General features: G+C 46.3%; 1 protein-coding gene across 8 annotated transcripts in view; it reads right to left on the reverse strand.

The window, feature by feature from the left end:
• LOC106656217 (myb-like protein AA) overlaps nt 1-27651 on the reverse strand; it is a 272177-nt gene that overhangs the window by 193693 nt on the left and 50833 nt on the right. For all 8 annotated transcript variants that reach the window (XM_023461899.1, XM_023461901.1, XM_023461905.1 and 5 more), the window contains exons 2-3: nt 23815-24598; nt 22906-23193 (exon numbers count right to left, since the gene is read on the reverse strand). In XM_023461899.1, coding sequence (XP_023317667.1) covers nt 22906-23091 — 186 coding nt within the window. In that variant the 5' untranslated portion in view covers nt 23092-23193; nt 23815-24598. The remainder of the gene's footprint in view (nt 1-22905; nt 23194-23814; nt 24599-27651) is intronic.

Consider the following 27651-nt stretch of genomic DNA (forward strand, 5'->3'; position numbering starts at 1 on the left):
GCTACGTTACGATTGATTAGGTTTTATTTAATCAATCCGATTGAACGCGAGTATGCGTATGTATGTGTGTGTGCGATATGTACAGCTGAAGGGGTGGTGTGCAGACGAGAACTACTATTACTACGCTGCGCCGCGGCCATTGTGCTCTGCTCCAGCGATAATATACTGGAGAGAGATGTAGGCGTTCGATGAGGATATTCTCATGAGTAATGCTTGCCAACTATACTGTGTATGCTGCTGCCGCTGCTGCTGTTCCATGCGCGTACGTGTGCAAGCTCAAATTTATTGCGGATCTTTGCAGGATACATTAAACCGATTCTCGATAAAATTACAATTCGCTCGGGCGAACGTCGATACGCTACACGGGTTTTATAATATTACGAATTGCGCGATCGCTTGCTTGGATATACGCGACTTGCTTGTGTAATTCGATTGATGAAAAACAGAATGCGTACAAGCACAGGTACGCAATGAGTGAACGAAAAAACAAATAACCAATTGAGAGGGAGGGAAAAAATAAGCCAGCAGAGCGAAGTCGAATGAAAGTCTAAAGTACACGAAGCTAGCAACTGCATCACAATGAGCATTATATGTAGATCAGTGAGTAATTAGCACTGCAGCTTCGCTGCACATATGCACACTTGCCACTCGGATATAATTTATACCAGAAGCTGCTGAAGCTTTCGCTTTCACCCTTTCCTCGGTGGTAGAAGCACACACACACACATTCGAGAAAATCTTTAACTATTTTTTCGAGCATTCGAGCTTTCTTTCTCTCCGTTCGCAAAAGGTTGATATGCAGCGTTTGTTATTTTCACGGCTCTTGCGTTCCATCGTTGCGTTTTCACCTTCCCGCAGCAATAGCAGCATCGCGCCAGCGCCACAAACGTACATAAAACAGGATAAACACCCGACACTCGAGCTCGAGCTCGAGCTTCGAACAACGCGCCAACAATTTTCGTTTATATATGTGCACACATACACCTGTGCGCGCGATGCACATCCGATGCAAATCGCAAAATACCGCAGAGCTTTAAATTTCATCCAGTGTGCGCTTGTGTATATAGAATGTATATCCGGGCGCATACGCACACGCATACACATAAACAGAGGGTAATCTGCTTCGACGTAATTCGAGAACCCAAGTTCGCGCGTCAAGTACTACTCTCTCTCTTCCCCCTCGCGCTTCCCCTTCTTCACTGCTGCAGTACGGCGTGCTCGCGCGTTCATTGCGCTGCCTACGAATACCAACACAGCACTCGTGTGGTGTAGGCGCGCAACGAGTACCTTTACACGTACGTATGTACGGATGTATTGTATGCTCGTTATATATGTGCCAGCAGGTTGCTGCATATAACCCGTATGTGTATAGAGCGAGGGGTAATGAATGTACGTCGTTAATCTGCCATAAATATATCGGCTGAAAAGTGAAAAAGCTTACACGCGCTAAAAAATGAACATATAAACGCGCGTATTCGAGCGCGCGCATGCACACGATCCTGCAGTGGTGCAAAGTTTTGGCATTACTGCGGTTTCGCTGTCCGCCTACCGCATAATATCGTTGGGTGTATTTTTTTTGCGCTTCCACTTGCATTCTTACGTGTAATACGCAAATTTTCATGGAACATCGCGCTTGGTAAAAGAAAACGTTTAATTGCTGCGTCGTGCGGTGCGGTATATAGGTAGTCCATCTTTCTCTCTCTTTCTCTAGCGGAGCGCACGGCTCTCTAGCTGCATTCTCTATTTTCAGCTCCGAAATATGTAACTTGGGGCTCATAAATCCCGGAATGGCCCTTAAGAAAAATAGAGCTTAAGAGGCGGCGGCGGTGCGGGCTATGTAGTAGAGTTAAATTTTGCGGAAACGTTGTAGTAGTGGCCGCTGCTATACGGGTTTATATAGCGAGCGCGCCATGTGCGCGGGCCAAGATCTATAGTGCTGCTGCTGCTGCTCTCCTCGTTGGGACGAGCATTATTATACACGAGAAATAATGCACGGACAGCGTATATAAGCGTGTAGCAGCTCGGTGTCGAGGTGCGACGATCGATGCATGAATTTTTATAACGGTGGCATAAATTACAAAGCCGAAGCCGCTGCCGCGTACCACGGCTCGCGTTATAATGTGTCCGCTAAACTGCATAGAATAATTTTCAAATTTCCGGACGATTGAATTTTTATTCTAGCGTGTGGACTGCTGCAAATATGAATCGCGCGCGCACGAGCGAACGATATTTATATACGTATATGTACAGTCCAGAGAGCGACACGTACGTAGGTGTATACAAGAAGAGATGCTCGATATCGATGTATTCGATTGAATCGCAGCTCACAGTCGTCTCATAGGAAATCATCACTGTCGGATTGTGTATTATTTATAGTTTTGCCGCGGCGCGCAGATATTACGTGACAAGCCGGGCGTGCACGCGAGACGTCAGGTCTTATCTCGCTGACGCTAATCGAGTACGAGGGCGGTACACTACGCGTATATATACTGTAGACAGAGAGAAAGATACGGAAGCTGAGCGAGGTGGAAAGTTGCCTCGAGGCTAAGCTAAAAACTGTTGATCTGTTGAAACAGCAGCGGTGGCGGTGGCACTCACCGATACAATGTTATATTATACAAGGTTCTACTGCTACATGCCAAAGGTGTGTATAATATATCCGATTTATTTCGAGTTTTTCTCGCTCGTGCGTTACTCTGGTAAAAATGCTCAATAATAATAATGGCCTTATTACACGAAAATTACCATTTAAAATTAAAATATTCTAAAAAACAGAATCATTGATTGTAACATTTTTACAAATAACAAACAAATTTAAGCTAGTTTTCAACCACTTCAAATACCATAATCCTACTTCAATTCTTTATCACTAGATGGCGGGTACTTTTAGATGTAAATCCGCAAGTGGCAAAGTAAAAATAATTGTATAAGTGATAGTGTGTAAGAAGTGGTAGTGTATAAGCGAAGGGAATAATTTATGATGTCTCAAATTGAACTCAACTTCTTTATGCTTTGAAATATATGCATTTCTGCGAGGGTAATCACGTTCTCGATTTGACAAACAAATGATTTAGTTTTGATGTCGTCGTCGACGCGAGTCCAACAACGTTTCGTTATACTACACGATTATCATCGTCGTATCAGAGCTCGACGGTCGAGAGAGGGACAATGCACGATTTCTGGAAGAGGTCACTCGTGCAAACAAAAACATTGCGCTCGGTACAATACTTGTTTTTTTGGTTCTCGTGCATTTTCGAATAAATACGCACGAGGTACTCGCGGAGGAAGGGGGGAATAATTATAATAGACTCGCATCTGGCTGGGCGCACGCGAGAGTGATGGACGGGCCACGAGCTGCTCTCTATATATGCTATACGTGCTCTCGCCGAACGCGGAATTTACCTAGCTATAGCTAGCGCACATGCATAATCTCGTCCCGATAAAATATCGCCATTACACCGAGATCCTATACATGTGTGTGTATTCCGGGGGCACGCGGGATCACAGCAGCAGCAGCAGCAGCAGCAGCAGCAGAAGCGAGTGATTTACGAGTGCAGCGTATTATATACAAGCGCCTGCGGGATATATATTCGGGCCCGCCGATCCCTCTAGAGGATCCATCCCAGTAATACATGTGTGCGTGTGTGTGTGTACGATGCACTTTGCACTTTGTAAATTCCGTACCAGCGATGTAACAGTTACCGAACGAGTTAATTCATCGAAATTCTCTACCGACTGCAGCCATGGTTCGTGGCCTCTTTGGAGAATAGATGTAAGAGTAATGGATGGAGGCAGCAATTTCGTTTTGCTATATCGTTCTTCTGTTTACTTTGCTCCGATTCTCCGTCTTGATTGGATTATTATCATTGGTTCTCGAGCGCACACTCAACCGCTGTTACACGAGGAAATCGGCCTACGCGTACACATCTATGCAACGCACGTATGTAGGCAAAGTCCAAGTAGCAGATGTTTGAAAGGTTTCGCGCGAACTACTCGAATTCGCGCGCGAGATCCGATACACTCGGGCTGAAAAACGAGCAGGCCGTGACGCGTCTCTAATATGCACCGCGGCGATTAATTTGCTCCCGGAGTTTATGTCTGATATGTGTGCCGCATGCCTACGCAACAGCTCTTAGATATATGTAAAGTCGAATCTCGGACGTGGACTCGTGCTCAGATGTTTTGCTTTTAGATCCGAACTCTCGTCCGTCTGATCTCTCGCTCTGTCTCTCTTTTACTACGTAATGCACTACTGCATATGATGAAAGATTACTCGAGCCACATGCGCCAATGTAATATCGCATAGCGACCAGTGCGTACACAACGCCCTGTACTTTATTATTATTATTATACATATACTGTACAAAATACACTCGTGCGGCGAGTCTCGAGACGCGCGGCATATCCGCATGTGGCGTACGCAGGACCAGATAATCGATATCGCGACGTCTTTCGCATAGCTCGACGTTCGCGGCGTGTACATAGACCGCAGGAATATCATCCTGCGTATAATATACGTCGATTCCTGCGTGCTGCGCTGCCTTCTCGTCGCGTAATACACTCTACTATATACTCCATAACATGTATCTCGAAGCCTTATCGGCCGGGCTGTCTCCGATCTCGAGTCAGCTTGAGGCATGCACGCGCATCCCCCTTACCAATATGTACTCCATTATATATACCGGTATAAACCGTCTGCGGCCGGTTCAGCTATCGTCCGTATCGTATCGTCGTTGGTCTCGTTACGATTATTGCGCATACATAAGACTCGACTCAGCGCATATTCGCGCGGGTGACGTCGATGCACAGCGCAGTCCATTATGCGTGTAGCTGCGGCCATGCGTTATATTATATTATGGGCGCGCGCGCGAAAGTCTCACACGATCGCGTGCTCGGTCGCGTAAGCCTAAATTGGAGCTCGAGCCAAACAGCTGCACCATTACACGTATACGTGACCGCGGCTAGCTGACGCCTGCGCTATGAGCGATCGAAGATTTACGCGAATTATAATCGGTCCTTGTAACTGTTCGACTCTCGCGTGCGGCGCACTCGAGGTGGGGCCGCGTCGCGATAGTGATTAATTTACTTTTCCTATTGATGTAAGCGCGAAATCGATGTATACCTATATATAATATAATGCAGCGTACGCGCGCTACGCTTGATTTAGACCGACTACTGCGCTCAGGGTATGAATTTATGATTCGGCAGCTGGGCTATTTCGAGATTAAAATGGACTGGCCTCTGGCGCCTTGCACATGCGAGTGTCGTTAATTTTTCACGTGCCTCAGACTTGCAGTTCGATCTGGAATAATCCATAATCGATTGCTTCTGATGAACTCTTAAACTTGACTCAGTTTTCCATCAAAGGTGTCGTATTTGATTATGAGCTTTTTATTTATATCAACAGATGGCGTATTGTAAACTCGCGAGCGGCAAAAGTATTTTCTATTGATACATATCACTCTTCAGATTCAGCAACTTCCAAATGAAAAACGTTTTATTCCAAATTGCAATTTCAGCGGCGACATCGTCGTCGTCGAGCTTTTCTCTGGCTTTTATGAATTATTAGTTCGACGTGTACCTATATACATAGGACGATGCGCTAGCAGACGTATACTCTCGAGTTCAAGAATAGCCTGTTGATCGCGGAAGAGAAGAAACGATTCATCGTCGTAGTCGGTCGACGACGACGACGAGCCCAGCCCGTCATCTCGGCTGCAGTGCTGGGCTAGCCTAGCTAGCTGCGCGCCATTTCCACATCGTGTTCCATCGTCCAGCAAAGAGAGAGAGACGAAGGAGAGAATCGCTACTACATTCTGTATTTCGGTCGTGGCGGACGTTTGAGGGACAGGCGACAGGTGCTGTGTGGTTGATACTGCAGCAGCTGTTACGAAGCCATCGTCGTCGTCGTCGTCGTTCGCGATAGTATATATCTCGTCTCGTTCTAATCGCCGAGGCAGTCGGTCTAGCTCATGCCAATTGTCTGTATATGCGACTACGACGACGACGGCTATGAACGAGCACCGTATTTTTCATTTAGCCTTTTTTTTCAAACGCGGACGTTTTCCCTCTTATTCTAACCCGGCCTAATTGGTCTCATGCATTCGATACAAATACCTCGACTCGTCGTGCGCTCGTGTGGCTGCACACGTCTGCGGCACACCGTATGTCTACCTATACACACATATTGTACACACACATAGCACAAACGTATATATGTACGATGTGCCTCGCGCGCATGGAGAATTATTACGCCAGTCTGCACATCAAAAGGATATTTGAGCCCCTTCGTCGAGTGAGAGAAGAGGTGTGGCGCGCGCGTATCGCGGCAGCTCGCTCCAATGTGTATAGAAGAGCGCAGAAGAGAACAAGTGCGCTCCTATATATACACACACGGCCACACACACACACACCTAGTGCAAGTGTATACTGTTTTTGTACGCAGGCATTCGTACCTATACAGGATCGTAAATCTTCGCAATGAATGGACTAGTCACGCGTAATAGTCGTAAGGTAAAAATAAAGTCGCGCGAGCTGCTGCTGCTGCTTCCCTTCCTTTTATATACCGCACCGCTGCCGTCGATCGCTACTATACTCGCGCGAGTACATGTATATAGGTATAAAGAAGACTGCTTGGGCACGGGGTGTCTATATAGCGTACGGTAACTCACGTAGTAGAGCACACAGACCTACATACGTGTAATATATATATAAAACAAGTGAGAAGTTGCCTTTGACACGCACCTTGACGTAATGGCGTTCTTATGTCGCTCGCTAAAATTGAAGATTCATGTACGTCTTAATATTTATGTTCATTGGCCGCGCTATATACCTCGATATATGTGCTTTTCAGTTCTCCCTCTCTCGTGTGCATGTGCGTGTTTGCACATTTTATTGTGTATATAGATGTATAACAGCAGCAGATAATTCCTCACGCGTCGAGTGCTTTTTCCGAGCTTTATAGCAAGTGTCCGAGAATTTGGCTTGTATCGCGAGAAAATAGCTCGGCTGGCTCGCGATCGACGAATTTGTTTCGATACGCGATTGCACGCGAGCGCGCGCGAGGCCGACAACGCGATGGCGGAACTCTAAACAACAAATACAGACACATAGACGTGCGAACGCACACTTGTCCAACTCGGAATCGCGAAAAGAATAGGAAAAATGTATTTTCGGCAACACATGGTTTGGAAAATAAAAAAAAAAGAAAGAAAAAAAACGAAACGATGCCGCGCTCGAACGAATTTTTCTCGCCCTCGAAATCCCGAGTCCCACATATATATAGTTGCGCGAACAATGTCGAGCCGCGCAATGCTCGTCGACGAGTGTGCAGGGAGGCTAGGAGGAAGAGAAGAGCATGGAACGTTGGAAAAAAAAGAGAGAAAGAAAAAAACAACGCGCAGCATGAAAAAGTCGACCAACAGTTTTTCGACGTTAAAAAAACTAATGGATAAACATTATCGGAGCGCGTGTATTCATGAACATTCGCGCGCAAATTTAACGCTCTCGCGTGTCTCCCCCTCGCCTCGTTTTTTACGCTTGCAATCCGGGCTTTTTTCATTTTTTTTTGCTCCTCCGAACAATGAATGCTCCGAAAATGATTTCCACTCGTTTGAAAAATTTCTGCGCGCGATATCCCAAGGGACACGAACACATTCGTTCATATAACTGCATGTGTGGGTGTGTACGTGTGTGTGTGTGTGTGTGTGTGGAAAACGAGGCGCAAACAAAAAAGCATCGGTGCGAAGCTTCGCTCGTTGCTGCTGCTGCTGCTGCCGCCGCGAGCGCGAAAATAGAGAGATGCACGACACGGAGATGGGTAACGAGAGTGAGAATCAGCGACCCGCGTGGTCGTGTCTATCTCTATGCGTTGCGTGCATGTGTGTTCCGTGTGCATAAATGCATAGATGAAGTGTCCGAGGTGAATTTGGCCATCACGCCGAGTCCGGAGCGATCCGTTTCTTTGGCGGCCGCACTAGCTTTGTGCCCCTGTGTATAGCATTTATAAAATATATGCTGTCGTTGTTATAGAAGCCCACGGCAAGCTACCGCATGACGAATCGTTTCGCATAATATTTGCTCAGACAGGAGTATTTTTAAAACTGACCGATTAGAAGCACGTACATAGCAAAAGAGAGAGAGAGAGAGAGAGAGAAACCCGGGTAAAATACGAGTGCAGCGGTGGTCGCGGACTCTCCTGTATACTCCACAATTAGACGGATTCGCTGTTACACGCTCCGCTGGTCTCGATCGCGCATACTGCACACACACATACGTATTCCGTCAGCGCTGTACGAACTCGTTGCAACATGGCACACGCAAACACACAATTTGTCCCTCGGGAAGGGCAGCGAAAAAAAAAAAGGAAAAATAGGTTGGTGCAGGGTTTGGTGTACAAATGGAGCACCCCGTAACGTAGCCAGCGAACGTTGCTGAGAGAGCAGCGAACCACGTTAGCATGTGAATTATATAACGCAGGGCCGCACTGGTCGCGCAGCTTTACCTGTGTGTAAAAAAAACGTTGCGCCAAGCTCGCGCTTGGAAAATCTGCGCGCGCGCTCGCGCGCGCGTGTGTGTGTGTGTGTGTGTGTGTGTGTGTGTGTGTGTGTGCAAAAAAGCGCACGGCTCAGCGGAAAAACGTCGACCCCGCACAGCAGCGGTTATTTCGTGCGTTATCGTGTCTCGGCCAAGCGGCCGCGCGCGAGCATATACCTCGGCATTGCAAAGAACAAAGCAGCGGTGGCGGTGGCGGCAGTCGGCGACTGCATTGGCCGCGACGATTGGGTACACACAAACGCAGCAGCGTAGCTGCGCGCCGAATGGAAATGAAAAAGCGCGCGACAATGGCAAAAATCTTCGCTCGGCCGTGACGTACCCGATAAAACGTTGGAACAACTGGAAACCGTATATAGTTATAAGCCAATATCTCTGTGGCGCTTCGGCTGCGATGAACAAAATCGAAGCCACGCAGCAGTCGCCGTTTTCTGTCGCGCGATTTCTTCTATCGCAATTCTAAATTAGACAAGAGCTACTCAGCTGGTAGAAGTGCTCAACGTTTTAGAGCCAGCTTTTGGCCAACGAAAAAATTTCTTCGACATTACAGGGCAATTAGAACTGGACACATACATACTAAAAACATAAATTAAATTAAATTTTTCAATTTGAATTAAATGACATTATTAATAACTACGTTAGAAGTAATTAACCATTGATACTTAAAACATATTTTCAAAATTTCAAAATCGTCCTTTTACTCATAAAACTACATTTACCACTTGCAGATTTACAAATAATGATACTCGCCATCTAGTGATGAAAAGTTGTATCATCGTATTTAAAGTCGTTGAAAAGTCGTGTAAATTTGTTCAAACAATTACATTGTTATTCTTGGGTTATTTGAAAGGCGTCTGATATTTAGTAAAATCATTGTAACAAAATAATCAACAGAAACAACTCAATTACATGCAGACGGACTGTGTTACGACAAATCGAACTTGCAATCGCGGATGTCGAGCGCACGCTCAAAAGCTCTGGAAAAGTCCGTATAGACGAGAAGCGTAAATCATGAAGCAGGTCGCGCGCGTTCCAATATTCTCAAGCAGTTGCTGCTTAGTCGTATTAAAAGTTTTCATGCGCCCTCCACAAATAGGGATGTTGCGCGTATGCGTTACGCGTTTATAGATGCTACGCATACACGTATCTAGGCACTGTGTAGGGCGTTACACTGGCCGGACGCGCTAGCTCACCAGACGCAGGTGCGGTTAGAGCTTGTTTTCCAGCATTTACGGACCCTGTATATGTAGCTAGCTGTTGGGTAGCGCCGGGCTTTTCCTGTTTACAGGAATTTAATACCTTGTAACCACGCGTACGCGTAAGTATAAAGAAGCGCGAAAAGGTCCCATAATATACATTTTCAGCCGGGCGCGTAATGGACGCTAAGTGATCGATCGATCTATAGGTGCACGGAACACACGCCTTATATTACAGACGTCTACGAAGAGGGCACATAGTATAATACGCGCATTGTGTCGGCGCAGATCGAATAATACACAGTCTTCTGCTTCGTATATACTCGTCCATCGACGACTCATAATACAATACAAAGTGGCGCGTCGAACTCGGCTTCGAATAATATAAAAGTCGAGGGCGCAACGAGAAACGATCTCCGCAGCTCGAGAGAGAGCAAGGCGAAACGAATCAGCTCGAGCGCAAAAGAGAAAAATCAAAAGTCTATGATCACCTGCGCTGTGTGTATAACACGGGCTCGGTCCGTACCAGCTAGGTAGGTTTCGCTTTGTCAGTCGGAAATTAATCGAAATGCTCGCCGGGCGCGCTGCAGCGACACACAAGTGGACGCGAGAGTATAATCGCAATCGACGTGTTACGTATATATCATCTCCGTCTCTCACTCTCTTTCTCTCTCTGTGTGGGTGTGCTCGGTGCGCAGCAGCATATCGTTGACGAAACGGAAGAATCGAGGATGATGCGAGCGGAAAAAAGGCAATTTCGATGTCGATTTTCCATGTGCGCGTGTCTGTCTGTGTGTGTACACGGCTTACCACCTGTAGCCCAGCCTGCACACACATACAACACACAGGTATAGCCGTGCATTCGCTCTACGCTGACAAAACCACGTTCATTGGAATATCTCTCTCTGTGTGCGTCTCCCTCTCTCTCGCTCTTTGCCGTATACGCGTTTGCATTTTTTAAAGAATCAAAAGCGCGCGACACACTCGATTGTCTTTCTCTCTTCCTCTCTATCCGTTGTGTGCTGTATAGATATATATGGAGCTCGTTCGCTTTGCTTCGGAGTATTGTGTCGAGCGCGCGCCGCACGCGCACGCATGCACAGTACAGTACAGCGCGGGGCGAGGCTTGGTTAATGAAAAAGTACCACAAGGATTAACGAGACAACCAATTTCGTTCGAATTTTTTCGTCGGTTATATGCTCTACGCTCTACACGCTCGAGTTCGATTTTTTTTCCCCCGTTCTTTTTTTCGCTTTCGCTCTCTGATCGCGAGAGAGGCGGCCCTTTCACGTTTTGTTAATAATAATATCTCCCTGGCTGCGCACGCGACACGCGCAATTGATTTTGCCTTTTATAACAAAGCGAAAGGGCAGCCGTCGTCGTCGTCGTCGTCGTCGTCGTATGCGCGAGCTGTTTACACAAGCGAAATAAGCAGAGACACGTACATTATTGTTATTATAAACTTTTGCAGGCGCGCGAGACACGAAAAGCTGCTGCGCACGATGTAAATCTTTGCAGAATACAGACGCACTGCAGGCACACACGTATTATAAACACACGTACATGCAGGTCTCGCGAGGATCCAAAAATATCGTAATATTAGCGCGACGCGAAGCGACGACGCGTTGAAATGCCCGCTTTAATATAACTGCCGCCGCCTCGCGAAAGCTTAACGTTTTACGCGACGGCCATTGCACGAACACATACGTACAATTGTAAAGCTAGAGCACATACAAGCACACACGGATATATAATATATAACGTAGCCGAGACGTGCAGTCACGTTCCCGTAACGACTAAACATTTCGCATCCGCGAAAGCTGCAGCTCGCTTGCTCTTGCTGCGCGTATTGGCTGCGTGTAGAATGCGCGCGAGGGGCTGTTGCTGCTGCCGCTGCTGCAGCTCGAGTACAAAAGGGGAAAATTGCAGAATGCACACGGTAAATTTAGCACGTGAGTGAGACAAGCCGCTGCCGCTGCTTCGGGTGGAGATCGATGCGAAAACAAATATTACGTCAGAGCGAGAATGTACGCGATGATTTCTTCGAATCACGCGCGCCCGTTTATATTACTAGCACGCGGTCTGTGCTTGCACCCGACTAGATGTGTGCTTGTTATACATAGTTCGGTATGTACACGCTGTAGCTCAAACAGAGAACAGTCTTCCGCGCACGAAAGCGGCAAAATATTCTCTCGGGCTCGGGTGGTAGCAATTCGGCATTAAATATTGAGCGAGACATACATACACCTGGGCGCACTCGAGAGAGAGAGAAAGCTCGGATGTCTTGACCCTAACAGCCGAAGGAGCTCATCGTCGCCCCCGCGCGCCTGCAAGCTCCGGTACATATATATTGCCGGAGGATCGAGACGTACTGTACAGTCTCGATCGTAACTCTCCGCGGTAGCCGCATAGCGAGTCGTATATAAGCTACGAGCAACAAGGTGCAGACCAAGAGAGAAGGACAAAAGACGTTGTGCCGCGCGCGCGACGACGAGTGGCACTCGGTGGTGCAATATATGCTGAATAACGTATAGGCCGAGGCATGCAGCGGCAAAATGTACAACAGGCCACTAGCGACCTGCTCGTATATAGATGTGTGCCGGACCGAAGCTCGATTATTATTGCATTCTCCGCGTGTGTTGTACCGCGCCTATATGTACCGTACTACACGAAGACTATTTACAGTCCCTTGGGTACAGTAAATTTTATAGTTAAATTACGCCTATAGCATATATCGTCTGCGTCTGTGTATAGTTAAAGCCCTTGCCGCGCAGTTGTCCCAGTGCTGTAGTAGTAGTAGTGCACGCGCGAGGCCGTATGGGTTCTATACGTATACGTGTGTATATCGCTGGACGCGCGAACGACGACGACGACGACGCCTTGCAAGCTCCCGACGAGGCTAAATATAGCCGCCGGCTAAATATGCACGGGCGGCTGCCACTGCTACCGCTGCTAACATAACTTGTGTGTTTGACGTTGATTAAGCTCGATAACTCCTTTAATGTCGTCCAGTATATCGGTAGTGAGGTAGAGTAGCAGCTATATGCAGCGGCAACGACAGCTCGACGTATTCTCGCATGCGAGACTTGCGCTGGCTATAGAAAGCTCGAACGAGCTTCTGCTTCTCGTTTATATACTCGCGCACAACTATATATACGTGCCAAGAGTGATTTTACACGTGTAACCAGCGCACCGCATATAGATTATAATTCGACGAACTGCCAGGCACGCGCGAAAGAGCTTTAGAGGAGCTTTTTTGTAGCTGCCTGCACCAGAGCTTTCGCACAGAGCGAGCCGATCGCAAGCTCTGCGATGCGATGCGCGCACGATGGATCGATGTTACGCTCGCCGCTGCTCCCGATATATATAGTTGCTCGATTGCTTCAATCTTCTATGCCGAATGGGCCGGAACGAATTTATAGGTAGGCCAAGCTGCCTCGCTATCTTATCCCTTTATACTAGGAAGCCCTTCTAGGAAGATACATGACGGCCGCCGCGCCGACGATCGAGCAGCAGCACACACACTGCTGCCTGCTGCCGAATGTCTTTTTATAGACGCCGGCGCTTAATCATGGCGAAATTTCATTCTCGCAAACGGCGCGTACACAGTTGAAATTCTCGACATTTTTCTTCGTTCGGCCCGATCTCGGTCTTAAAAGTTTTCGGTGAAAAAGGTACGAAAAAAAAGTAGCCCTTCGGCGAATCGCACACGTACACACCGCGCAAGTCGTAACGTACGCGATCCTCGAGTTCTTTTGCGCAGCTAACATATTTTGTGCGGGAAAAGTACGCGCGAAAACTCATGCGCGCACGTTTATACGCACAGGCGTGCAACTTCTCTTCGCGTCGACCCTGCGATTCGACTCCGCGTGCACAGCTCGACATTAATAACTTTTCGCATTGAATAGCCGCAACGCAGCAGCAGCAGCAGCAGAGCTCCCACGGCTTTTTGCGCGTGAAAGTGAAGAGCAGAGCTCGCGCGCGTAGGATAATATAGCCGCAAGTAACTATATGGCTTTTTGTGCGCGCTGAGCGCGCTGTACATTAGCAGAAATATTTATAGAAAAATATACATGTATATTACTGCAGTGTGTGCATGTGTATAATGCAGCGCAGTGCGCCTGCTACGAACATCCGGCGTAATGGCTATATATTTCGTGTATAGAAATGAACCGGAGCGCGCAGAGCTTACACACACATACAGACATACATACGGCATAAAAGCTGTAAAAACAACGCGAGGTTCATTTTATGGCAATCGTTAGAAATATCGTGTGCGTTACGTATATAGGTATCTGTGCGCTGCAGTTTTACAGCATAAGAAGAAGAGTTCGTTAATGCCTCAAACACGAGAAACTCGAATTGGCGCGCGTACCAACGTCGACATGACTCTCGAAGGCTCAATTAACAGAGATGACCAACTCGTACAATATCAACTTTCCTAATTCGCTCGCTCGGCTCTCGCTAATTATAATTTCGGACAATTGCAACGAATGGCATGCACTGCGCAGTCGAATCAACTTGACGGCTGCACTATTCTCCGATGCTGCTGCTACTACTATGATGAGTCTACACGAAAAAGAGGAAAAAAGTAAAAAAAAAAGAAGGTCCAAAGCCTAGTCCTAGTAATGAGGTCGCAGGCGAAATTATAACCGAGTTTTTCTTCGGATAATATAACGAACGAGCGAGTTGATGTACGCCTAAGGCTGCAGACAAAAAGCCAACGTGAGCCGTTGGCAAGAAAAAAAAAACGAAAGTCTCGTGTACGTATTATATATGCATGAAAAAAATCGTGTCCTGCTCTCTCGCTCGCTCGCACACGTGCCGCTGCCGCTGCTGCTGCACTTTCGTGCGCATATGCGGCGCAGCACACGAGGCACACGAGTCTCTCTCGCACAAGCTTGAACCTTCTTCTTTGTGCATATGATAATTAATGTTTTTGACCCGAATCATAATCGTCTCACGGGACGATGATTGCAGCTCGCGAGCTCGAATCTCGGCGGCTCGCAACGTGTTTTATATATATGTACGACGACGATGAGCGGGCGCGCACGTGAGCCCGCGCGTGGTATATAAAAGGCCTCGGCGTCGTATATATAAAATATACATGAAAGGAGCTGGAAAAAATGCACGCCTTCCTTATGGGACGCTCGATCTCGAGCCTTGTAATTATTTTATCCTCTATATATTATATGCAGGCTGGCGCGCGCGCTCGTGTGCTTGGCGCAACTTCATAATTTCAAATTGCATTAAACGTCGATGCTAGTCGCGGTTAATTCGATACGTGTGTGTGTGTGTGTATCGCGTGTTTCTCTCGATTGAAACGTTATACCCCACATGCAGCAGCCCGGGTTACATATAATACGGTGTGCTTTTATACACGAAGTACGGGCCCGTACCGATCGCAGGAGGGAGACTCTACTTTATGAGTGAAAATATGTATACATCGTGTATACTCGTTCGAAGCGGTGCGTAGAAGAGCTCCGATGTATATGTGTTTTGATCGCTGCGTTAATAACGAGGTCACGATACTGCGCGAGAAAAGCCGGTGCAGCGATGCAGCTTGGCTCGCCACAGCGCTATTCATCATATCTGTATGTATGTTATGTGCGCAGAGAGAGAGATATCGCGGACAAAAAGTCCGAAAAACGCACACACATACGTATAGCCGAACAATCGCGACTGATTTATGTGCCGGTAAGTATCGCTATCGCTTGTATACAGCATGTAAAAGTATTACACATACATACACGGCGCAGCGCGAATCATTACGTACAAGAACGCGTATCGAATCAATTACGAATAAACGTCCCTATTTGTTTGGGGGTATATAACTAGTGCGTACACCACATGTATGCGTAAATGTACTTGCCGGGGCCTCGACGACGTTAAAAAGCCATTCGTCTTGTAGTAGGTACGCGCGTGTGTATAGACAGACACGCGCCAGAGAGCGAGAGAGCATTGCTCGGTGGCCCATTTATTTCCGACATAAATCCTGCATCGGATCGCGAATGAAAAAAAAATGAATAAACAGGCCCGACTGTGATGCAGAGAAAAGCCGACGACGTGATGGGGCGCTCGTTATTCGATATTATTATTATGTAGGATATAAGTAAGAAACTCGCGCATGGCGAAGGAAACAATCGTCACCGCACCGTACGAGTTGTGTACAGTAGGGCAAACACGTCGGATGAGTACGTAGCTTACTTATAGGTGCACGTGTGCAGCGGTTGCTGTTCGCGCCCGAGCGAGCTCCCATACTGCTTCGAGTGGCGTTGTGCGGCAGAAAAAAAAACAAAAATACACAGCCAAGGGCTGACTTTCTTCTGTATTTTTTGCGTGCGCACTAGCTGAGCAAGTTCGGAGCGATAATAACGTGCTCGTGGCTGCAGCGCAGGTGTATAATACTCCAAGCTCTCTTTCGTCTAGTATGCGTCTCTCTACACACGTGTGTGTGGGATATAACAGATCGCTCGCGAGTCGTGTGTGTGTGTGTGTTATGGCACACAGACGCGGTACAGTACCTATATTCGTAGGTGCTCCGCGCGAAAGAAAGAAGCGAGCACCAACCCTGGTGGTGGCGATGTGTCGTTCTTTTTCGTTCTCTCTCTCTTTCTGCACATGTACTCTGTATACGCTCGAGCTTGGCAACTGGCAAGTGAACGAAGTCACTGCCGTGCGCTGTGTGCAAAAGAGAAAAAGTGAGAGAGAGAGAGGCGCATAACCTCGTTATTTCTCGAGCTCTGTGCAGCAGCAGCGTGTTGTGTGCGCGCGCGAGCTCGCCTCGACTACCCCGGGCTTCCTTTCAGTTTCTCGCGACTGCGACGCGACACACGAAGTAATCGCATTATTGCGTATCGTCGTTACCCCGCTGCTGCTACACCGTTACAACTACGTGCTCTACGCCTGGTCTATATAGGCGTGCACTTTGTGTATATCTATATATTTTTTATATACGCAGCATACGTACACATTTTTTACGTATGCATATGAGTTCGTATGCATATTCCGTCACGACGCGACTCCACTTACGAGCGAGAACCTCGGCTGCTGCCGCTGCTGCTTCTGCTGCTCGTGAGGCAAGCGATGTTTATTTTGTCGTCGCGTCTACGATGTACGTACATACATGCGTGCTTCGTCGTTTTCTTCGTCTACGTCTACTTTACCCTATTATTTGCGTTCGAGTGACCGTAGTATACGCCGCGTCGTCTACGTCTATGCGTGCATCGCACACCCACGCCTTACGCACACGTCTTATATATAAAGATACTGCTGCTACGGCAAACGTACATATTTATCATCTTGTCCAAAGATGCGCGCAGGCGGGCACGCACAAGTGCACCTATATATATATAGCTACTATATACCATATAGCGCGCGGCGAAGCACGAGTTATGGCTGTTTTTCAAGAGTTGCTGCTGTACTTTTCAACGCCACAGTCGTCGTCGTCGTTGACTCGCGCTCTGACTTTTTTTCCTTTCCTTATATATACACGGAGAGAGAGAGAGAGAGAGAGAGAGAAGACGCAAAGCCTAACAATATAACAAAACTGAGCAAAGCGCAAACAGCGGCAGCAACTAGCGAGCGAGCGTCTCTCGCGTAAAAAGAGAGAGAGAGAGAGAGAGCAAAAAAACTTTTTTTCCTCCATATTTCAAGGTATAAAAATGCCAAAAGTCTCGTACGCGTTCCATGTAGTTGTGTGTACTACGTAGGACACGAAAGTGTTCGTCTGCGCGAGAGAGAGAAAACGAATTCGTTAAAAAAGTGACCCTCCGCAGCTTGTGTCACTTTTTTTTTGTTCTTTGCGTCTAGTAGTTGCGTAGGAGAGAGAGAGAGAGAGAGAGAGAGAGCGAGAGTTGCTTCTACCGCTGCATTAGAACGGCTCCGGACTTTTTCACGAACTCGCGTCGCACATGCACACGCACACGGACGTGAAAAAAGGATAATGTGTGTACGAGCAACGAAAGCCTTTGTGTGTATGCGTGTGTACACATTACTACGTGACCCGAGATTCGGCTGCACGCGCGGCTTTCATGCGTCGCCTGCAGTCAGCCATAAAAGCAGATATAATTCAATTTAGGCGCGCTCGCGGCGCGTCACTGTGTTCACGTAAAGGCCACTGTACGAGCGCCGACTGACTTGTACTTTTATTAGAACGTTGAAATATTCACAACGAAATCTTACTTTTACTTCTTTTTCTACGATATTTTTTTCATACTTTTGAACTTTAGTCCTTCGATGTCGTGCAGATCGGTTTCGATCTTTGCCCAATCGTCGGTGAAATAGAATCACGATAGCACGTTATATGTGAGTTTGCCGTTTCGCTAATAAGGGGCCCCTATTGGATAGATATCCTACTCGTACATCGCCGTATACATCAAGCGATTACGGAGCTCTTATATGCTGAAACGAGAGTAAAAGTCACGAGGTTGACACGCTCGCACGCGATCCACTCGCGCGTTCCCATTCATACTATCTCTGTGCCTTCTGACGTGTGTATCATGTGTGTGTGTGTGATTGCGGTGCAATATTATTGGCTGCACACACATGCATGCATGCAACTCTCGCGACATACCAGAGACTCCAGCGAGAGCTCAGGTGGGAAACATCATCATTTATTAATACATCGCGAACACGTCAATAATAAATAGCTTCAACATTTGCAGCGCACGTACGTGTAATATAGGTTAGCGTAAATATCGAATGTGTACGTGAGTATGCGTGTGTTTGTTATATGCTTGGCGTTCCAGGGAATTTCCATCTTACGGAATGATTAATTCAAGGTTACATACACGTCCCTCTCTCTATATGTATATGCGATCGAGAGACGCGAACGAATTAATGCCCCGCGACTGCGTGATAAATATTCATACGTGGGATGACGCTCGACCGCACCGCGCATGGGCAATTCTTTTTTTCCTCTCTGTCTCTTGTGCCATCGACTCGTCGCGCGTGTGTATGGGCTTATAAAACGTTATACGAGGCTCTCCACTCCTTTTTTATGATTGATTCAGCGCGAAATTATTGTCAGTTGACGATCGACAATTGGTTTGCGGAAAATTGATGATCCGAGGCTTGGTACTTGAGAGCTGTGGCGCCCATCTACGGGATAATTATGCAAATTTCACGAGCATTTCCGCGAGCTTAATCTGTATGTACGCGCGCAAACTTCGTAAAACTGTTACGATATTTTCGTCGTTCGGCAATGAAAATTTTTGATCGCGGTTTAGTCGTGTAGCTGCGTAAAAGTTTGCTCGCAAAATTTGTACATCTTTGTTCGCTGTACTACAGCTTATTGACTGTGTGCACGTGTAGTGCTCGTCGTCGTCGATATCCGCCGCTTGGTACGTGCGCGCGGCGTTATATTCGGCAAACGAGTTAACAAGAATAAAGAGCTAGCCTGTAGCGAGGCTCCGGACTCGTCGGAAAGAAAGTTTTAAGAGTCCGAAACGTAGCAGCAGCAGGAGCAGCTGTAGAAGGAGAACGAAGAGAAAAAGAAGAACAAGAAAGAAGAAGAAAAAAAACTAGGCGCGTCCGCGCGCGCACACACGCACACTGTATATATCCACTATAGAAGTCGAAGCTTCTTCGAGCCAGGCTCAAAGAGGCTCTTCTACATGGCGAGTCGAGCGCAAGATAGTGGAGTAGTACTACGCGCGACAAATACGCTCGTAACGAGTCTCGAGGATATTACTGTCTCGCGAGCTCGCGAGCTATATTACGCGACTCGCCTTCGTTCGTTCGTTCGTTGGAAACTTCTCGCTCCGTTGCGGACTGACTGCAGCGACGTGCAAGAAAAAAATCGAACGATCGAAGCCGGCTATACAGCCAGAGAGAACGAGAGAGCGAGAGAGAGAAAGAAAAAGAATAAAAAAAAAGAGAGGCAGCGAATCGAGTCGAAAAGGAGAAACACAGAGCAGAGAGTATATCTCGAAGCCCTAATCGCCTTCTTTTTTCTCGCTTATACGGACGCGACTGCGAAATTTATGGCTCCGATTAACGATATTCGTTCTCGGCTCTCTTCGTCGTTCTTTACTTCTTCTCTTTTTTTTTCGACTCCTTTTTTTTCATTCCCTTCTCTCGCAAAAATCGGACGACCGTATAGTTCATCGAGAGAGAGAGCGAATAGTGGTCCTGCCGGTATATACAGTGGAATAGTGTTATAGTTGTAGAAGCAGTAGCAGCAGCTTATGCAGGGAGAGTGGGTAGCCACGTGTAGATATATACACTGCGCGAACCACTTTGAACTCCCTCGTGCTGCTGATGCTGCTGCGTTCGTTGTTTTTCGTTTGCGAGCCACCACCAGCCAGTCAGCCGAACTGCTGCTGCTGCTGCTAGCACACCGATAAAAGTGAGAGTCCCGCCACCGCCGCTGCCACCGTCGCGCCGTATAGTATACTATAAGCGCGCTAAAACTCGGAGCAGCGTTGCCAGCTTATCTGCAGCTCAAAAAGAGAGTCCCCGACAAACAGGCAGCAGCAGCAGCCTTGCAGCATTTTGGTCTGCCTGCCTGCCTGCCCTCCAATTCCTTCTCTTGGCTTTTCTCCTCTCCTCTTCTTTCTATCTGTATACGCGAGTATGTGTGTGAGTGCGTGTGTGTGTGTGTGTGTATGCGACCTCACTCACGTACTCGTATATACGCTTCCGACGCAGACTCTTTTCAGAGAGAGAGAGGCAGTTTGCAGAGAGCTCTGGGCTCCTCCAAAAACCAGAATGAACGCGCGCGCGGAGCGAGAGAGCCCTCTCCTCTGCCTCGGCCTTTTATCACAGAAATCCAGCTAACATTGCAGAGCTTGTATCGATTAATTTTCGTCTAATCCGCGCCGGGCGATAACAATGTTTCATGCGCGTCTCGCAGAGAGCCCCCAGAGAGAGGGAGAAAGAGCAGCGAGAGAGCAACTTTATGCAATTTGAGTATCGAAGGATATATAAAAGAGCGACGGCGGCGGTGAAAAAAAAATCTTCACTTATATAATGCGGCGAGGCGTATAAACGACAAGAACAGCTGCCTTGGCGCAACGAAAGGATATAGAATGAAAGAAGAGCAACGAGCGCGAGTCAGCAAAGAGCGAGAACCATCTCGCTACATATATATATCTGGCGCAGTGTGTAGCTATATAGACACGCACACACACACATACTACACATATATTGTCAATGCTTTATATGCATTGCCTTTTCATCCTGATTTATAAACGCGCCGGTAGAAGGAAGATAAGCTCTGGACTGGTTCGCTTTTTTTCGTACTTTTTTTTTTGTTTCGAAGCTGTACAGCCGAAGACAATAATCGTTTCTCCTCTTTCTCTCTCTCTCTCTCAGTGCTTTACCCAATATATACGTGTACGTAGCTCGACGCAAAGTTCTTTTTGGAATATCGATCGATTACGATATCCAGGCCTGGTTCTCGCTCTTTTGGCTCTCTCTCGAGCTGCCAGCACATGTCGATGTAGGCCGACTAATGTAGGGAACACGCGAGTGAGTGAAAAAGAGAGAAAAAAAGGCGAACCTTTCTGTATGTATACTGGCGATGCAGCAGGCTTATAAGACCTAGAACTATAACGCCCAAGTAGTGGTGAGCGTGTGTGTGTATGCGCGCACTTGTGCGAGTGTGCTCGACTTTGCCACGTGTAATCTCGCTCGCACATGCACAAAAACACACGTACATACCCCGCAGACATTTGACTGTGCCTGTCGTTCGTATACATACGTACACCACGGCGGATTGAATGATTAGAAATTACATGTTAAAATAATCGAGCGACCGCAATAGGCGCTGCTTTTTCTTGATATGGCTTATATGCACTTCACTCGGCGCGTTACAAGTCCGCTGGTGTGCACTTTCCGTTCGTGCACACGTGCACCTCGAGATCTCACTCGCGACTCTCAGCTCGCGCGAGCTTTTATTTTTATAAAAGCTCTCCTATCGATTTGTAAAATCTCTTGTGTATACATACGCAGCCTCGAGCTTTGTAATGAAATGGTACGACGAGGAAAGGAAAAAAAAATCCTTCTCTCTCTCCTGCACTACGTACATATAAACTAGTTTAAGATTTTTTTCGAGGCTGCATAATTATGCAAAGTATAGCGCACGATACGTATTCGTATATATACACGACTGCGAAAATGTAATTGAGATTTCCGCGAGTGAAAGAAGCAAAAAAAAAAAAAGAAAGAATGAAAGGAACGTGTACCTAAATTAAAAATAGACGTAATAGCACTGCAGCTCACTATCAATTTCTTTTTTGCTGTAAGCTCCCTTTTTCTCGCTGCCGCAACTTTATAATTCATACACGACCATTGTACGACCTAATTTACTTTTCAAAATATATCACGAGATCACAAAGTTTGATCAAATCTGCGATAACGTGCGCGAGTAAAACGTTAAATAAGCGCGGCGGCGGCGCGTTGAAAACGTTACGTTCCCTGCTGCACGCACAGGGCACGAGGCAGTCAGGCGCGGCGGAATTGAAGAAACATCAAAAGAAGAGTAATATACAGAGAGAACGCGCAAAAGTTTCGGAACTGCAGGAATTCAAAGTTTCATCATCGAGTATAAACTTTGCAATCGTCACGAATTGCTCGTTAAAACAATAATTCCATTACATGTCTTTGCGATGGAAGTTCTTTTTTTTTTTATTTCATTTGCACTAGCTTGGCAACACGCCTAGCAGCAGGCAGGGTAAGAGTGTAAGCTCCCACTTGCAATATTCAACTTGAAGTGCGCTGCGAACTTTCTCTTGCACATTAATCTTTTTTTTAGTTTTGGCCTATTTTAATAAGCTTAGCGCTCAGTTATGTGTGTATTTATAGAAAAATATATATTATAAATGTATGGATTATAATACCTAAAACCACAATTACAGCTTTTGGGGCGATAAGCATAGAAGCCGAGCATAGAAGCTTCAGGTCTTATATAGTAGAAAAATTGATAAAACAAACAAAAAAAGAAAGGCAACAACCAGGAAAGTATAATGACAATAATGGATAATAATATACCACTAACAATAATAATGTGAGAAGCACTCAGAAAAACAAAGTGAGTGTAATTATAAAAGTATAATGTATATTATCTATATGTATTCATTATATGTAAAATGTATAAGTTGGTCGTCGCTATTGTCAGACCAAAGGGCAGCATTTCGAAAGAGAGACGTACCTTGATACTGTCGTAGCAGGCGGTCACGCGGCCGTTCTGAACCTCGACGTTGGCGGGCGGATGCGCGAATTTGCACTCGGTGTCTGGTCGGGTGCATTTTTGTCTCTGGAACTCTCGGCAGACCTCCAGTTGCAGCCATCGCGAGTCCTTTCCGTTGATTAGATTATTCATGTTGACCATTGCCATTCTCTTGGGGGCGAAACTTCGTAGGGGTTGAGAAGCTTGCGTCTTTCAATTGACTGCTTCTACAGATGTCCTCGTTTTCCTTCTAGATTCTCGAACTTCTTTCTGGTATTGGGGTTGAAAATAATTCGTTAGGTTTTTAGTCTATACTGCTTGCAGGCAGAGGTTTTTAGGGAGTGAGAGAGCGAAAGACTCATTCGTTCGATCGTAAAGTTGCGAAAGAAAATCGACGACGTTAAATTGTAAGTTACTGCGAGCCAAACGACTTTAACGCATTATCCGCGCGTTCTTTCGAGTCGTCGAGAGCGAGCGAAATTCCAAAGATACTTGCCGCCACCCGTAACTAATACGAAATTCGTTGAAAGCGTATTCGTAGTTTATTTACCATCTCTCTACTTCGGTGTGGGGCTAGCAAAGCAAAAAGCAATTAAGCATCTTCAACGCGAAATTCGTACACTTTTCAGTTTATATATACGCGCTCTCGTTCTTTCGTCGATTATTCAACAGCCGAAACTTGACTCCGCGCGATGACCTTTCGGATTAACGAAACTCCGAAAAAATTTTGACATTTTCGAATCATAAAATAGTTAATACGCCGCGACCAACGTCCAACCCGCGCGCGCGCGCGTCACGTCACACACTCACCGAAGTCAGTCCCATACAATCCGGGGGTTGGGGGGAGGAGTAGGTAAAATTTCATCCGGTTTGACCGAACGTTGTGCTCACCTTGAGTATTAGGCGTACGTCTGGATCGGCTCTTCCTCGGGGTCGTGTTGGAACGGGATAGAGAGAGAGAGATATGAAGAGAGAGGAGAGAAGTAGCAGCGAGTGATATAGTACGCAGAGAGAGAGCGAGAGATAGAATGAGAAAGAGGCGAGGATTATGTCTAAGCGCTCAAGCTAAGTACGCCTCTGGTAGTGGCCGATGCTACGGCTTCTTCAGGTTGAAGCTCTGCTAAGTCTGGTATCTGGGGTTGGCCGGTGCTCGAGCTGCTTCTCATTGATGCGCGTCGAGAATGGCGTGTGTAGGCGAGCGCGCGTATATGTCGTGCGAGACAGATTGACTGACACAGACAAAGCGAGAATTAAACACACAGTCGTCGACTTCTCTGGAAGTACTCGGATAAAGTGTGGAAGCTGGAGGTATAAAGGAGAGCAAGAGATATACAGGTATATAAAAATATATATACACCGGTCTCTATCGTGGCTTTTTCGTCGGAGAGTATACAGAAGCGACGAAAAGGTGGTAAATAAACCGAAGATCGAGAAGCTGGGCTGAGGATATCGAGGGTATTTGACTGGGTTGGGGGAGCGCCGCTCAAAGCAAGGGGTGTGCTTTGCTCACTGGAAGAGCAGAGAAGGAGGAGAGATAAAGAGAAAAAAGATGCGCTGGCAAGTGTTTTGCTTCTTTACGTCATTTATGCATAGAGATTCTACGCGAATGCTCTCTATTCCTTGTGTGTGTCTTCAGATTGATGCGGAGCGATCAGTAGCTTGTTCTCGGTGAATTCTGAAAACATAGAAAAAGCAAAATTGTTGCATTACTGGCGAGTGCAATTACAGGCAGGTTTTTATTTATTTTTATCTTTTTTTTATTTTTGTTGATGTTGGTGTTGTTGTTGTTTTGTTCAGTGGTGAGAAAGAGTAGGATGAAATTGGGGAACTAGATAATCATACGGCTGATTGTGCACAAGCAGAGTAGTAGTCCAGGTAAGGATATTTCTTTTTTTTTTTTTTTTTTGCTCAACCAAAATTTTCTGTTTCATATCTTCAAGTGTGTACAACGCAAAGGTATTTTTTACTATTGAAGCGAATTGTACATGTTGGTGTTGTTCTATTTCGAGTAACTATTTATGGAGTAATGATCGAGTTTTGCATTCTCGCAGGCTGCTCATCTACTAGAGACTTGGCTATTGTGATTAGTTTTTCTCAAAACTAACACGCTTCGCTATCGGTTATGTGTGTGGGTTGCTGTTATATTATTATTATTATCATTATCATGATTGTAATTTATCGGTAGCTATTTTATTATATTGCTGTTTTCTTTTTATGATTGTTATTATTGTATTGTTTTATTATACAAATACCACAACCTGAATAACTATTAAGATACTTTGAGAAAAGTGAACGTAGCAACAGAATATGAAGCAGCAAGCGACAAAGCAGGCGTATATAAAAGCAATATTACAAATAATCATTGCAAATCATTCGAGAAATACCAACCGTCTTATAAAAGATATACAATCTCATTCAGAATATATATAATGCGATATATATATGTAACAAAATCCAATCGATGGATTTCGCTCTCTGTTGTTATGTTCTCTATGCAAGCTAATACATGTCTTAAGTCACCTACCCTTTATTGCTCTCGTTTCGTAAACGGCGAAGTTACACACGTCGCTTTAGTGATAATTTTTCTTATATAAATTAATATGATTATTATACCTGCTCAGGAACGAAGACAAACAAATAATAGATAAAATGAAAAGAAAAAAATAAACAATTGAGTTTGATTGATTTGTAACAGAGATTTGCACACCTACGTACCTATATGGATAAAGCGTGACTTTTACTCTCTCGAGTCAAAGTCTCGTGTCTCGCTCGCTGTGCAGAAGTGATGCTTCTGCGGGCATCGGGCTTAATAATATCGTATCGTGTCGTACGAGGTACGTGCCTAGACCGATGCTCCGCAGCGAGTGAGCCTTGTGCAGCGCGCGGTGCACCGGCGCTGCTTCTCGAGACTCATCTCACCGACGGCATAAAACGCGCTCCGCCGATAGAGATAGGTACGCCCAGCCGCATCGGAGCTGTGTGTTTACGTCTCTGTGTATCGTACGTGTGTTGGCCTATGCGTGCGCGCTGTGTACTCCGATCTCTGCAAGGGTTGGACGTAGTACTACTACGGGTAAATACGTATAGACGCGAAAGAGAGAGAAGGAGAAAAGAGAGAGAGAGAGAGATAGCGAGCAGAACTAGACGCGGAGGAAACTCGCTTAGCTCGTTGTAACTCGGGCGCGCGGCGGGGTTATATACGCGCGGACTTTTGAGCTCTCGGCCTTTGCGCGCAGAGCACTGCACGCGGAGAGCGGAGCACCCTTCTATTAAAAGCTACGACACGCTTTGCTAGAAATCGCGAGAAAATCCAGACAAGTGTTGCAGAGAGAGAGAGCTCGAATGAGCCAATACAAAGACCCCCATGCAGCAAGCTAGCTACGAGCTGTGTATAGCTCGTGTGCAGAGTTCCAGCTCAACTCTTTCGCTCTCTCTCTCTCTCACTTGCTCAGCTATAGCAAGACTCGCTCTCTATACGCACGTTTAAGCTTTTTACTATATATATACTTGACACGATGCTGCATATAAAGGAGTTAGTTTGTGCGGATGTAGGCTGTATGTGTGTGCACGTCTCTCTCTCTCTCTCTCTCTCTGTGCTCGTTCATATATATAATGTGCGTGTATGTGTATGTGCGAGCTGTAGCGAGTGTATTTATCAAACACCTCGGGCACTGTACGTGTACTTTAGGCGGCGGCTTCGTGGAACAAGTGCGCAGCCGAGTGCAAATTAAAAGCTAGAAATTAAATACTCGTGCGTGCTCGGATTGGTATACTCTCGGCTGACGCTCTGCGGCTGCCACTACACACAGCCGTACGTCGACGCCGCCGCCTTCTTCAACCGCGTGCTTACAGAAAACTTTTTTTAACCTCGTATTTTTTGTGGTTGTTGCTTTCTAAAGCAAACAAATTATTATTTTTATATTTTAAATTTCGTTTTCGCGCGAAGGCGGAAAATTAGGTTGCACACGAGGCGCGCTAAAACGCGTTCTTATAAGCCGAGTTAATGGAGAAGTATTCGAGATTTACGGAGATATGGGTATGATTGAAATGGCAAACACAGCTCGGTAAAAATAAGACGCATCGACTTGGTTTAGAGAAACTTTTGGTATTTTACTCAAAATTTCAACTGAACAGGATCTGTGCTCCACGTCAAAAAGATTTTTCAGAAAAAGATAGATACGTGAAAAAAAACAGAGAAGAAAATAACTACACTGCAATTTTGCTTCGAGGCTCGACCTAAGCCGCTTATGTGACAAGACGACCACGCCGCGCCGTCAAGAGCATCTCTCAAGTGGCCTCGCCTTGTGTGCGCTTTCCGCTATGGCTATATAAACTTGCCATTCTCGCGCGCGCATGGACGTATGTCGGCAGCCATGATAGGTATACAGAAGTAAATATACGAGCCGAGTCTAATTCCGAGCTCTCTAGGAACTACAGACAAATAATGTATCCGCATAAATAGAGTGAGAAATTATTTATCGCTGCCGAGCTTACTTTGGGATCCGAAAGGAGAACAAAACTGATTCTTCAATTTACGTCTTACAGTTTTTTCCACGCGATGCCCCCCACACTCACACACACACATACACCATTAAAGGTGCCAATTTTCGAACGTAAAAAGAGAGCTAAAAGCTTTCGCGTCTCTCGCTCGATATCTTTTGGCACAGTCGACACTTTTTCTCTCTCTTTCTCTCTGCTTCGTCGTGCAGCGCTGCAGTGCAGATCGAG

This window comes from Trichogramma pretiosum, unplaced genomic scaffold (assembly GCF_000599845.2).
Source record: "Trichogramma pretiosum strain Unisexual culture from Peru unplaced genomic scaffold, Tpre_2.0 scaffold64, whole genome shotgun sequence".
NCBI classification, from domain to species: Eukaryota; Metazoa; Arthropoda; class Insecta; order Hymenoptera; family Trichogrammatidae; genus Trichogramma; species Trichogramma pretiosum.